Below are 14,626 nucleotides of genomic sequence, written 5' to 3' on the forward strand. Positions count from 1 at the left end.
GACTTGCCTGTGGACTCCTTTGCAATCTTATAGATCCTTCCTCTTGATATACCACCAAATATTCTACACTAATTATAAGCATAGCATCAGTTGGTCCTGACTCTGTAAGAGTCAACCACACAAAATTAAACTCATGACATTATCTAATTATTCATCAATATCAGCGTTTCTTTCTCTTTCAGATTAAGCACAAAATATTCATAAACCACATAGTAGTATATATCAAATACTCATAATTTTGTACAAACAAAGAGGAGCATAACTTTAGATTTATATGACCATTACAATATTGCATACGAAATGCCAACAAAGATTAAAGCATTAATGGGGTATGGCCAGTAACGCTTGTGATTGCTTCTCATATTTGAAACCATTTGACTTAGAATCATCAGCACTCCACACAAATATTCCAGCTAATTCTCCTTTACTTTTCAGCTTACTACACGCTGTGAAAAATCCATTATCTGGAGATAATCCCCCACTCCCATCAGTGCTGAAACTAGCCAACATCTTTCCCCCTTCATAATTGGATCTTTGTGTAGCAAAATAGTTCATGAATTGAGACACAGTAGTTCCCTCATCATACGCGTAAAATTGGAAATTAACATAGTCTATAATGTGACCGTAGCTTTTCCATAGCGCCTGATAATGACTTTGAACTTCATCATCATCAAATGGAGCTATTGAGGCAAAGGAAATGACTCCATTATTCTTGAGTGTTGTAATAAGTCTGCCTATGCACTCTGTAAATGTATCAGGATCAGCTTGAAAATGTTCATAGTCGATATCTATCCCATCCAAATTGTATTGCTTAATTATATCACTAAGAGAAGAGACTGCATTTGAAACCCAAGAATCAACAGAAGAAGGGTTGAAATAGGCGCTACTTCCTCCAACACTGTCTCCTCCTAAACTCAATGCTACTTTAACATTCGAGTGTTGGGTTTGTTGGGAATAAACCCCTTACCAAAATAATATTCACGGTAATAAAAGCGGAATAATAATGTAGCACCGAGATACGGTAATTAACAAGAATAAAAGAGTAACAATGACACCAAGATTTTTACGTGGAAAACCCTTCTGAATAAGGGAAAAAATCACGACCCCGAGAGGAGCAACTGATATCACTATAATAAGGAATTTACACTTTGTAGGTCCGAGTAAAAATACTACAAAGACCACTACAATACTCAAAAGAAATAACTCTCTTTTGATATTTCACCTCACTACAATATTGTTCACACTCTTTATTTTCTTCACAGGCTATTTTCTTATACACTGTCTGTGAAACCTCACTCTTTCTTTCTAGCTCTCAGATATATTTTCCTCTGAGATTGTGATGATAAAAAATGAGAGCCGAAGCTCTCATTTTATAGGCAAAAACGAGCCTCCCATACTTGACATTTCAATGTTCTGCAGCCTACTTTCTTTGACAGACAAAGAAAACGTGGGCTGCTGCTGCCTATATTGAAAACTGAAGCAAGGAAGAAAACTTCTTCCTTAAATTAAGGGGCTGGACCCCACAAATCTCCCCCTCCAGTCCCATTCACCTGAAGGGGATAACACCGCAGTTTCTAGTTTGAGTGTATGCAGACAAGTCCTTTGCATAGCTCAAACTTGTCTCTTTGTACCACTTTGGTCAGCATATCCGCAGGATTTTCGCTTGTGTGAATCTTTTTGACTTGTAAAGATTCGTTCGCCACCTGCTCACGAATCCAATGATATCTCACATCTATGTGTTTGGTCCTTGCAAGGTACATAAAGTTCTTGCTAAGATCTATTGTTTTGTAAATGGTTTTGGTTTATCATTAGATGAAACGCCACCTTTGTTATTCACAATGTAGTATTTCCCACCATATATCACAAACGTCATAAATAAGTTGAAAACAAGTAAAAATCCAAGTTTTACTACCAGGTTTTAGGATAGCCAATTGCCACATGCTTGCCACAAGCACGACGACCTCAAATGTATTTGGATTGGTTGAAGGATTCTTTGATAGAATAACTTTAAAAGCATAAAAGGTAGAACAAGGAGGATTGATTATCTCACCAGTGAAAGTGAAAGGATTGAAAAGGCCAATTTGATTGAGAAGGCCCACATGATTTTGGATGTTACACTGATAAACCAACCAACCATGAGACGAACCACAACATATATCAACCCGATGTAATGGTAACTTGAAATCCAATAGTATTTTATCTTTGGTTACACTATATAAGCTTGTATTAGTGATCCAGCTGTCGTGATGTCTAAAGATCATTAACAGAGGAAGTTCACTTGAATTGATGTGTGCATTGTAATTGTTGGATACGAAGGAAAACTATGACTTGCACACTACCCTAAAGCGCACATATAGCGCAATATGAAATCTCTTTCAAAAGATTCCTCACTTCACCAAATCGTTAAATTAAAAGAATTTTTGGTCGATTAGAAAAAGACGTGTGTTTGCGTCAAATCCGTCCCTAATATAGCGCAATATGAAATCTCTTTTTTTCCTCTCTTTGTTTTATTGCCTAGCTTATATAGCGCCAGAATTATTGGACAGAGGATCTAAATTCCTTGAAAATAGGAGATTTTCCGATTCCGTTTCATAAACGAGGCCATGCAATTAGGTTTCATATTCTACATTTAACTCTAAGTTGAATTAGGATTGCCTTCAATGGTACAAAGCGGTACATAAAATTTTATCGGAATATGGTAAATACTTATAGAAGGCATGAAGCAATATTAGAATTTTGTATTTTACTTGCTAATGCAATTGAATATGTTATTGGTTAAGTAAATTGGTCATCGTATTAGAGTTGAGATGGTCAATAACCAGACAGTGACAAATATTTGCTTGGGCTTTTACTGTTATTCTAATTGGAATAGTCTGTTCAAGCGAAAACGAGTTCTGTGAGTTCTCCAATTGTTGTAAATACATAGGTTAAGATCTTTTAGCCTTTTTTGCCAAGCTTCTGGGAAGGCTATATGTTGTGAAGGCTGAAATAAAGATGTTATGGCTACATGTTTTGAAATTTGTTTGGTGTTTAAGATGGGTGATTTTGGTTCTGAATTCTAAGACCAGAGATCAGCTAGGAGATCGTATCATTGCTATCATCCTGTTAAACAAGGGGAAAAGTAATTCATCCAGAAGATATGTCAATATTAAAACTAATACTATCATCTGAGTGTTACAAAATGTCTAATGAATCTAATTAAATTTGGCAAGGTCCACAGCAACCCTCATCATTTAACAGCGACTGGGCTGGGTTAAAGAAGGACCAAGAGTATAGGCTAATCAAACCCACTTGAGGGTACGAATAACATAAACTCTGTTAATAATAAGTCCCAAAACATTTGTGGTATTCTGAGCAGCTCCAGCTGAAAGTCCATTGCTTTTACCTCTACTCTTCCTTCGACTTTGTGGGTCTCCTTGCACTCGTTCGAATACCACTCGTGCACCTTCCAATAAACTTCAAAATCTCGTCAATTAATATGACGGGCAGTGCAACAGCCAATACTAACAGCCACTCGTTCAGGCTCAGTGGAACGATACCAAATACTTGAGCAAGGAAAGGCACGTAGAGGATCAAGAAGTGCAGACCAAATGAGACAGACATGGCCAAAAGAAGCCATGGGTTGACCCATGGTGGCATTGTTAAGAGGCTTCCATCTTCCGAAAGGGCATTAAGAGAGTTGAACATTTCAATCGCAACCAATACAGAGAGGGAAAGGGTCATGGCTTTCACCTTGCCTTCCACGAAGTAATCACATGGTTTGTCAAAGCTGATCACTTGTGACCCTGCAGTGAAAGGTGAGGCGGTGAAATTATCCCAGGTTTTGCACTGACCCCAATTAGCAAGCTGGGAGTAGGTAACGAGACTATGGCCATCTCCACTTAGATCAATGCCAAGAAAAGAGTCATGTGTGAACCAGATGATAAAAACTCCCACAGTAGCAACTCCAACATACAATCCAATCACCTGCATCAAGCATTTAGAAATGATAAGCACAAGGATTTCATTCTCACATACAAAAGCAGGAATTGGGAAATAAAATTAAAAATAAACAAATAACGAAATATGTAAAACCAACCAGATAGCGAAATAAAATCCAGGCACTGATCAATGAGTCATCGCTTCTCCTTGGTGGTTTCTTCATTATATCCTTGTCTGGTGGATTAAATCCCAATGCTGTAGCAGGTGGTCCGTCAGTGACCAGGTTGACCCACAAGAGTTGAACTGGGATAAGACCTTCAGGAATGCCTAGCGCAGCAGTAAGGAAAATAGAGGCAACCTCACCGATGTTTGAGGAGATCATGTACCTGCAACAAGAAAGTATCGATATATGCACTTCTGTAATGATGCACTACAAGGACTAAAGACTAATAACATACAAGAAGATCAAAGAAATGTTGGAACGATTGCACGTATGATTTACTCCCCTTTAAAAAATGATAACCAATTTATCCAAATCACATAACTCAAGAATGCCTCATACAACTGAATAAAAAGAATTAAAGCTTACCCAAAAGCATGTCAAACCCAAAAGAGTTATTGCGCACATGTAAGCAAAAGCAGCAGGTGTTATCTTTCCCTGATAAATAACTTTTAAGACTGCACAATTTTCTTCCTCTTTTTTTTTTTTTGGGGGGGGGGGGGGGGATAATGGGGGGGGGGGGGGGACCGGGTACCAGTACCCCCTTAGGACCTATAGGGGTACTGGTGCGGTACCCCTAAAGATCCCTTACCCCGTACCCTTAAATCCCCTTAACCAAAGTCCCTTTAAGGAACCCCCCCCCCTTTTTCCGGTACTGCCCCCGTGCCCAGTCCCCTTGAGTACCCAGAACCCACCTCTTAGAGAGCCCTACCTGCTACCTCTCACAAGCACCAATATTGGTACCGGGTAACTCTACCTGACTCTGCACAATTTTGTAAAACAATAATTTCAACTTTAATCACGCCAAGTAACAAAAGTTGAATACATATCTCGGATAGCCTAATATTAAATTTTCGAACCCAAAATGATAAAAGTACAGTCTCTTTTTCTTCTTTGTTCTTTTGATAATAGTGTCCGATCCAACTTGTGTGCACCTCGTTGTTCCACCAGGTACCTGCTGCACCCAACCAACGCAGGTACCACGAAGCACTATCCACCAAGGCTTAGCCAGATCGGGAAGAAATCGCCTAGTTCTATTTTAGCCTCCGCTAGAATTTAAACCTACGGCTACGACCTCATGATAGAAGTAAACTATCATCCAATCAAGAGTACCGCTGATAGAAATATTGCCAACTGAAGGACACGAGGAAGAAAATAAACCTGATGAAAGCCTTCATATTGTTATAAATGGACCTGCCTTCACCAACAGCAGATACAATTGTACTAAAATTATCATCTGCCAAAACCATATCTGATGCTTCCTTTGCCACCTGAGACCAAAAATCTAACATAAGCACCATGACTAGAAGACTGGCTTCAAAAACCCTTCAGGATTCTCATCAATAAGAATAGAAAACCTGACAGTAAATATACATGTATATATCCACAGGATCTATTTTGTCCCCCAACCCCATCAGAAACTACAGGAATTTGCACATTGAAAATAACAATCAAATTGACACGAGAATCTGCTACAATACATGCTATCACTGGAAAATGAAGATAAGTTTCTATCAGGAAGCACATCAATGGACAGTGTAAACAACCCAAAATAAGACGAGTATATACAATATGATATGTTAGCCTCATTCTGGGTAGACACGCATAGGTATACAATCATCCAGGAACAGAGTCAGATGACTGCCAACAGGGGTATATCAATAATTGGCAGACAGAAACCATACTTTATGCAAGTACTGCAGGAAATAAATTCTAGATACATGCCTCCATTGACATGGTTCACAAAAACTAGTACTAGTATCGTCATTTTACCTCGGTTCCAGCAATTCCCATTGCAATTCCAATATCGGCCAATTTCAGGGCAGGTGCATCATTCACTCCATCTCCGGTCATCGCAACCACCTCACCATCTTCTTTGAGCAATCTCACTATGTCTTGTTTATGCCTTGGCTCAGCTCTGGAGAATAGGAGACCTCCGCTTTGCCTTATATGTGCTTTGGGGTTCGCAAGCTCCATAAATTCTTTTCCTGTTAAGCTCCTCGAACTGATATCTTCATGGCTTCCAAAGACACCTATCTCACGGCAGATAGCTTCTGCTGTATTCTTGTTATCTCCTGTAATTACCATAACACGAATTCCGGCTTGTCTGCAATCCTCAATTGCTCCGCGTACCTCTTTTCTAGGAGGATCCTTAGAAAAGATGAAAAGCAAAGCAGTCCATTCAATATCTTGATGTTCAAAGTAGATGAAGGTTGTAAAACAAAAATGAAACAAACAGTCCACAGCAAGTTAACTTACCCTTATCCCAGCCAAGCCAACAAATATGAGTTTACTCTCAATGGAAGGGTAATTAGCAGGATTAAGTAAAAGCTCATGAGCTGGATGGTCTTCATCACCGTTATAGGTTGAAAATTCAGGTAGATCCTCCTTGTATGCGAAACCGAGGACACGTAATGCCTTGGAGGACATTTCATGAAGGCTTTGCAATATATGATTTCTTGAAGAATGATCCAATTCTACAACAGAACCGTCTTGCAGTTGCACATATGAGCTTCTTTCCAATAGATTTTCCACCGCACCCTGAAAATGAAGCACCATATGTTAGATATATAAATCCCAAAAAGCACACATCACCAAAGAGTCATCCAGGAATAAAATATCTAGAACGAGTCTATACTAACCCGTGAGCACCTACTCACAAACAGAATAAAAAGAGTAAAAAGTTCAGTTGAATAGTTAAACCAATCCTGGATGACGGAGCAGTATTGGGGTACGCTGGCAGCCCGCACAAACTTGCCAGTTCATGATGAATCCTCATGAAGGTGTTAAAAGGAACGGGGTAGACCTAAAATCACATGAAAGGAAGTTGTCACGAAAGACCTAGGTGATATCGACTAGTTGGGAATAGGTTTTAGTCTTGTTAGATAACTTACTTATATTTTTTGTTAAGGTAAATAAGTTTATTAACAAATTGGCATATAGATATGTTAACGCAAGACTCGAACCCGTGAACTCCACCTCACTTTGGACACCCTTAGCCACTGGGCTGCCTCTCTCAGTTGTAACTTCTTCTAATATTATTATTATTACTACATATATATATATATATATATATGTTCTTTTTATATTATTTGATATAATGATGATATGAGTTAAGCTTAAATGAAGTGAGGATTCATACAGCTGGCCTAACTTGTTTGGGATTGAGGTGTACTTGTTGATGGCTTCAACAACAGCTAAATAGCAATAGAGGCCGAGCGTATGAAGTTCAAATACCAGACACAATACACATCTTGCAACTTTTGACAACTGTTGACCTCGATGAAGAAGACACTGACAATATGGAAGCATATGGTGCTTAAACTGCTATTTAATAATGTGCATTCTCCATATTTAGGGTTACCATGAGAATACTCTGAAGTGAAAAATCAAACAGATCCATAGTAGCAGTTCCATAGAAAGAAAAAATTAAAAGGGAGCATAAAAGTGAAGTGCCAAAAAAACAAAAATTGCAACACAAGCAGCCAAATCAGAATCTGCACAGAACCAAATATTCATGCTGATGCATTAATCATTATGCTTCCATAATCCATAGTGCCAAGAAATATCAAATCAAAAGTGTAGGCAATCGTAATAGAGAATCCAAGGGAATAAAGAACATACCTTCACAAGTAATGATTTTCTACCAGAGGGGGAAGTCGTGATGACACCCATGGATTTCCTATCACGGTCAAATTCAAGAGTAGCAATACGCTGTTCAATTTTGTTCCATGCGTAAGAACAGCCTACATTCAGCCAATTGAAGTCAGGCCATGTGCCGTGCCAATGAAGTCCCATTATGGACATAACAACAATATAACAGAAACTGCAACTTACGGAGGCCATCTTTGTCACTTGAAGAGGAACTGGATCTGAGGCCATCAGGAAGTCCCATTTTCTCAACCAGAACCTTAAATCAAATCAAGAAACTCTAAACCAGTCAACGGAAAGCTTTAAAAAAGCGAATAAGTCTGTTTTTAAAGTATATACACAATATCAAGCAATGTACATCAGAGATAATTAACTTAATTCACTCTTTGTTTGTGTTGGGAGGGAAGGGGTGGTAGCCAGCAGAAACTATGTAGAGACAAAAAATAAACAATGTAGGGGTCAGAAATCTGATTTTTACCTTCTATAAATGCCATTGATAAATCAAGGATCCACATTCCAGACAATGATAAATGACCGTTTCTAATAAATAAAGCTTAGAGTAACTGAATAATGGTTTAGCATAATACAATAACATACTTGATAGACGGCAGAGATACTAATCTATTAAGATAAGCAAAGCAATCCACTTCAAATATAAAATCAGTACCTTCAGTGCCGCTTCAGTGGGCAGCCCGCTGGCAATATAGTGCTGGCCAGATTTTTCAACTCCAGAATCATTACAGACAGCAGCAATTTTTGCGATTATTTCTAGGTTAGAGTCCATCCGACCCATTGGCCAGTCCTGTATCTTTCCATCAAAGGGATCATATGTGGTCCCTTCAACATCGAAGGATCGAACTGTGTTAGCCTTGGCACCCATAGCAACAAGCTTTGACACAGCCATCTGATTAGTAGTCAGAGTTCCTGTTTTGTCAGAGCAAATAACAGTTGTACAGCCAAGAGTTTCAACACTAGGCAATTTACGAACAAGTGCATTCTTAGCAGCCATCTTGCGTGTGCCAAGCGCCAAACAAGTTGTAATGACTGCTGGCAGACCTTCTGGAATGGCAGCAACTGCCAATGCCACCGCAATTTCAAAATAATAAGTGCATTTCTCAAATGAAAACTTGAAATTCCTTGGCCATCCATCAACAAACTCCCAAGAGAGGAAGTATTTCACATTAATCAGCCAAACCAAAGCACAGATGATACCAATTATGGCAGTCAAAACTTCTCCAAACTCATTTAGCTTTTTCTTCAATGGGGTATCTTCCTCGCTTTGTGCCGCTTCATGAATCTGCAAATGCACATTCCCTATCTCAGTATCCATCCCTATTTGAGTAACCAAACAAATACAATTTCCATTCACCACAGTCGTTCCAGCAAATACCATACATTTCTTCCCCTGGATATCAACATCCTCTGGTACAACTTTAGTGGTCTTACTAACTGCCTCACTCTCACCAGTCAATGATCCCTGCTCAAGCCGAAGAGTCGAACTGATCAAACTCAAAACTCTCATATCAGCAGGTACTTTATCTCCAACTTTCAACTCAACAATATCCCCTGGTACAAGCTCTTTAGCAGGCAAGCTAGAAATCCTTTTACCATCACGGATCACACAAGCAGTCTCAGACTGAATTTCCTTCAATGCCTCCAATGCCTTCTCGGCATTGCTCTCTTGCCAAACACCTACTATAGCATTAACAATTAGGATCAAGAAAATCACTAAAGGCTCCACGAAAGCAGTGATTTCCTTCTCACCGCCTTCTTCTCCATCTAACCAAGCCAAAACAAACGAAATCACCGCGGCACCAAGCAAAATCCTAACTAATGTATCATTAAACTGATCTAAAATCAACTTCAAAATCGACTGCCCTTCGTGCTTCTCCAATTCATTAAAACCATAGATCTGCCTCCTTTTAACAACCTCATCCTCACTCAAACCGTGATTCCTATCCACCTCGAACTTCTCCTCACATTCCTTCACATCTTTCGACCAAGCCGGAAAAACTTCCTTCTCCGACACACTTTTACCACCTATATTCTCTCTCTTCCCATAATTTTCACCTCCTTTTCCCATTTATAACCTCCAGAATCAGTAAAATCTAGTAAAAACCCAGCCAAAATCTCTAAAAAATACAGATTCACCTGAAATTCAAAACAAATCGAGAAAGTTCAAACTCACAATTAAATCTCATGATCGGACCATTTCATTATCTCAAAATTCAAAACAGGTAACAAAAATTAACCCTAACAATGATCTAGAGCAATCGCAACCATAATAGAACCTCCATTATCACAAAATTCCAAACAGGTAACAAAAATTAACCCTAATAAAGATCTAGAACAATCGCAACTACAATCGAAGCTTCTAGAAGAAAAATAAACACAAATACGTAAACGAAAGAGATGTTTGAGGAAGCGGAATTTACCAGAAGAGTGGAGATTTGGAGGAGAGAGTGAGAAATGTTACTGTGCAAGCGGACTTAGGATAGTTATGGTATGGGTCTCTCTCTCCCTCAATATCTCTCTCGGGAAACTGTAGAGTTGAGAGAATCGAAAAATAAGAGATCTCTGCCCTTTACTTTATAATACTACTAACAAACAGAGAGATAATTAATAAATAAATTTAAAAAAATAACGATAATAGGAAGAGAAGGTGAAAAAGCGGAGCGCTTACAGATCGGCTTTTGCTATTAGCTTCTGCGTACTTTCTCACTTTTAATGGACTCTGATTTATTTTATTGTTTTATTTTTTAACTCTTTCGTGCTTTTTGGTATTTCCACTCCTGAAAAAATGTCTAGAAAGCTCCATAGTTTTGTGAATTGACCATTTTGACCTTTGATAGCGAAACTTAACTGAAATATAAATTATTATTAGATATAATAAAAACCAGTACTTGTGAATTTAGAACGACAATAGTTTGGAGAGTTTAATTTATTAGCATGACAAATATCAGATGTAGAGTGGTCCTAAAAGGATAAAAAGAATAAATTCATACAAGAAAATGGCATAATTATTGTTGAAATATTATTATGTCTGATTTTGAAGTTTGTAGGATTTTTTATGCTATTGAATATCGAAATAAATATATTATTTTTAAGAAAAAAATTGGCATTGTTACTAATATAGCACATCTATTCAATTTTACTATTGTGGACTTTATAGCACATTATACTTATAATCTCAACAATTAAATTATCAAATTCTTTTCCAATAACTTATGCCAGAAAGGGGACAAAAAATAGACTAACGAAAATGGGAAATGATTATTAAAAAAAAAAAAGAGGAAATGATTGATCCATCACTTTCTGAGTGCTCAGGGGTTATTTTGTCATTTAATAGGTAAGCGGCCATATCTATTCGCTCACAAATGCTTTGACCCTTTGCGAAATCGTTTTAGGGGAGAAGTGGGAGGTCATCATATGCTGAACCAATAAGAATGCGCCACGTAATCAAACGGTTGGAAATTTCCTGTGCTTACGACCTTGAGATGACGTGTCAAGATATTAGTGGATGCACGTTGTTTAGAACTATTTCGTGGTCGGACAGTGAATCAACTACTATATGATTAAGTTAATTCATTTTAAAATTTATCTAATTAATCATATTTAATGAAAAGAGAAATTTCCAGGTGCTTACCTTGTGCTAAAGAAAAGGGAATAGAATAATACAAAGAGTGATGACTGGGGATACCTAGGGATACAGCATATTCCTTCTTTCTATACTTTTACTATTTGTGTTTTATACTATTATTCTATTTTATTATTTTATATTATTTTGAATCTATGGTAGCTCTCCTTTTCCAAAAAAATAAAAAAAGAGTTTAATGTTTACTTACTAAAGGGAGAAAGAAAATTAATATCAGTTATAAGTCGATTGCAAGTAACTATCTACGCTAAGAATGTGTTGCTCAGATGCGGACCTATCTCGAGGGATTACCAAACCTTATAAATTTCAGGTGAAATCTTGTATATGTATATGTATATTCTTGAAAATGATTAACCCTGAATATTAAAAGCCATTAGGATGAACTAGTTAAGCAGAATACTAGTGGACCCCGTCTTAGGGTTGTGCATAATATGGCAAATATCGAATTATTGTACTGAAATCGAAAATTTTGGTATATGATATTCGGTATTTTAGTATTGGTTAAATTTTTAAAATAATTTGATATTATGTATGGTATTTAAAGAAAAAATATCAAAATGTTAATACTTTACCGAAATATATATTAAATTATTATTAATTAACATACTAAGTTACACAATACTTTTTGTTGGTATTCATGTTGAGATTGGCAGTAAAGCCCATATACTTCTTTAGAAAAATAGAGAAATAAGGTAGGATGTAGATTTTAATTATTACTCTTTAAATTGCCAAGCAGTTTAATGTAATATTTCAATGATTTTGGGATGTCTCTTACTCCGTTACTCTTGTATTGTTGTTGTATATGTTAGATTAGTCCTTCTTGTATTCTTTAATTTCAACAATCTACGCAAATAACATGATATTTCTAATGATTAAATATATTCTTTTATGTACTTTTTTGTCTCTTAGTTGATATCTGATGGTTTTGGACGAAGATTTTATCAACAGTCAAGTGAGTTTAGAACGTTTTTATTGAGTACTTTCATTAAGAATATTACAATATATAGCTCTATGCACTAGTTAATATTCAAGTCGAATAAACCAAGATTATCGAACCGAATAAACAGAAACTAGAAGGAGAAATGCCGAATCATATCAAATGTAATTAGGTATGGTATTGATATAGCATTTTAAGTAATCGAATACCAAAAATATCAAATTAAAATGACTAAATACCGTACCGTATCGATCAACTAACACCCTTACTCCGTCTCATTAAAATCCTAGGTCCACCTATCGTGTTCATAGCCTTTTTGATCCGGCTAAAATAAGCTGATCAATATACAATCAACGGTACTCGCTTAAAATATTTTATTGATTACCAATTACAATTGCTTAATGTAATAATAGTTATATGTGGTTGACTTTTGATTAACTAAATAAATTTAAAATATTTAGACGGCAAGTTTACGGAGATTAGACTCCAATTAATAGACATTAGGAAAGAATTTATAGTTCAATTACATTGAAGCCCACATGACCTTTCTTTAAAAAATCTATTACGTTAGAAAATAAAATTTACATTGATACTATTAAAATTAGGGGTGTACAAACCTGTTTACCCTAAAAATTGAATAACAATTAAACTTGTAATGTGATTTTAAGGATACGTGATTTCACTTAATATCAATTAAGAAACTTGAAGATAAGAAATAGAAATTGATAATAATGTAAAGCAAACCACAGAGACCTTGAGTTGGAATACCCTCGAGCTAGTAGAGAAAGAACAATTAAAAAACAGCGAACTGATGAACAAGAGCGTAAATTAAAGAGAGATTATTGTATTGCTTTTTTTTGTGTGTGTTAATGTCAGGTGTCTACAAATGATAGAGACTCCTCTTTATAAAGTAGAGGAATCCTAATTATGGTACAACTCTAATTACAAAAGTAAATCCCACGGTTAGCCTAAACAACCGCCCTTGATCTGATCTGTCTGGGAACCCAGTCGTGATCCTCGATCGGTTACGGATATCTCGCTTTTTCGTTATTACGCTTCGCCCGAAGTCTATCATATATGGTCTCGATCGCTATTGGCCTTGATCTTGACGAGCACCTCAATTCTCGAGCTTGATTCTTACCTTCATGTTCTGACCTGATCTATTATGAGACTGACCCTCGACAGGTTCTGTGGTCTCGACCAAATAGTCTAATTGGGTAAGCTAGGTTTTAATCGTATACAAATAGTCCCCTCGTTTTTTGGAATGTAATGACAAGAAACGAATTGAGGCTTTCGAACTCGCTCTCAGATTTACCGTGATGTAAGCATCGTGATGCATGTGGCAGAGATGACTGAAACGTCCTATCGATTCAACTTCCAAAGCTTTTAAGGCGTGTCAGTTGTTGGTCGACCATTAGCAACCTTGAACCGTCGCTGTGAAACCCATAAATAGATCCCTTTTCCATTTTTTCACTTTTATGTTCAATCTCTTGCGCTCTAATTTTCAGAAATCTTTGCATTTTCCAAGTTCTTCTTCTACAAATCTTCAAGCTTCTTTGCTAACCTCTTCTTAATACGCCAAATCTCCCACTCTGAGTTCTTACCGATTCTTAAAAATGGCTAAGACTTCCAAAACTGTCCCTCATAAAGAAAAAGCCTCTTCATCAAAACCCGTCGGCACCGCCGATGCGATGGAATATCCTCTCGCTGACTTTGTTCCGATGAAATGTGCGACTGCCTCCAATTTCAAGGTGGAAAACACACCCTCGACACCGAGGCGATGTGAGAACATGTCGAGGTACATGTGTACAATTACTAAGCGACTCCTCGATAAGGTAAAAGAGGAGTGCAATTGGATTGGCAAGGATGTTACAGTGCCTAGCCCTGAAGAATCCATCATTACTTACAAGGAGGGGTATTTGACCGTCTACACCTTCCTCTCCACGATAAGTCCCTTGGAACCTATCATCATTGCCTTCTGTAAGAGGTACAATGTCACTCTGGGCCAGATCTATCCGTCGTTTTGGAGGAACGTGATCCTCCACCGATTCTTCATAAGTAAGATCGAGGGGCATTCTTTTACCCTCGATCATCTCATGCGCCTTTATGGCCCTCGGCTTTATTGAGGAGGCATGATCAAGCTTTATCGTCGAGCTACCAAACCCCCATTCTTGAGTATAGACGAGACTCGAGACCGAGGTTGGATGGGCAGGTTTGTGCGAATAAGGACCTCGGATCTGAT

The 14,626-nt window shown here is 37.5% G+C and overlaps 2 protein-coding genes across 2 annotated transcripts; both read right to left on the bottom strand.

Annotated features, from left to right (window-relative positions):
- Nucleotides 1–203: 203 nt before the first annotated feature.
- Nucleotides 204–1,404, bottom strand: LOC107805087 (chitinase 1-like). Its single transcript, XM_075236407.1, has 2 exons — nt 1,398–1,404; nt 204–962 (listed from the first exon to the last, which is right to left on the bottom strand). Exons 1-2 carry the CDS (start codon nt 1,402–1,404, stop codon nt 322–324), a joined length of 648 nt encoding a protein of 215 aa, XP_075092508.1. The 3' UTR covers nt 204–321.
- A 1,721-nt stretch (nt 1,405–3,125) lies between these two features.
- Nucleotides 3,126–10,533, bottom strand: LOC107781299 (calcium-transporting ATPase 4, endoplasmic reticulum-type-like). Its single transcript, XM_016601986.2, has 9 exons — nt 10,228–10,533; nt 8,460–9,943; nt 7,979–8,051; nt 7,766–7,887; nt 6,401–6,682; nt 5,915–6,292; nt 5,303–5,412; nt 4,079–4,307; nt 3,126–3,966 (listed from the first exon to the last, which is right to left on the bottom strand). Exons 2-9 carry the CDS (start codon nt 9,873–9,875, stop codon nt 3,388–3,390), a joined length of 3,189 nt encoding a protein of 1,062 aa, XP_016457472.2. The 5' UTR covers nt 9,876–9,943; nt 10,228–10,533; the 3' UTR covers nt 3,126–3,387.
- Between the last annotated feature and the right edge of the window lie 4,093 nt (nt 10,534–14,626).

Source organism: Nicotiana tabacum, chromosome 18 (assembly GCF_000715075.1).
Source record: "Nicotiana tabacum cultivar K326 chromosome 18, ASM71507v2, whole genome shotgun sequence".
NCBI lineage: Eukaryota > Viridiplantae > Streptophyta > Magnoliopsida > Solanales > Solanaceae > Nicotiana > Nicotiana tabacum.

Excerpts from the sequence above, each read along its gene's own strand:
- LOC107781299 (XM_016601986.2), bottom strand. The coding sequence starts at position 9,875 with ATGGGAAAAGGAGGTGAAAATTATGGGAAGAGAGAGAATATAGGTGGT. Across the intron at positions 8,052-8,459 it reads CCACTGAAGCGGCACTGAAG|GTTCTGGTTGAGAAAATGGG; the intron begins GTACTGATTTTA and ends ATTTGATTTAAG. Across the intron at positions 7,888-7,978 it reads AAGTGACAAAGATGGCCTCC|GCTGTTCTTACGCATGGAAC; the intron begins GTAAGTTGCAGT and ends GGCTGAATGTAG.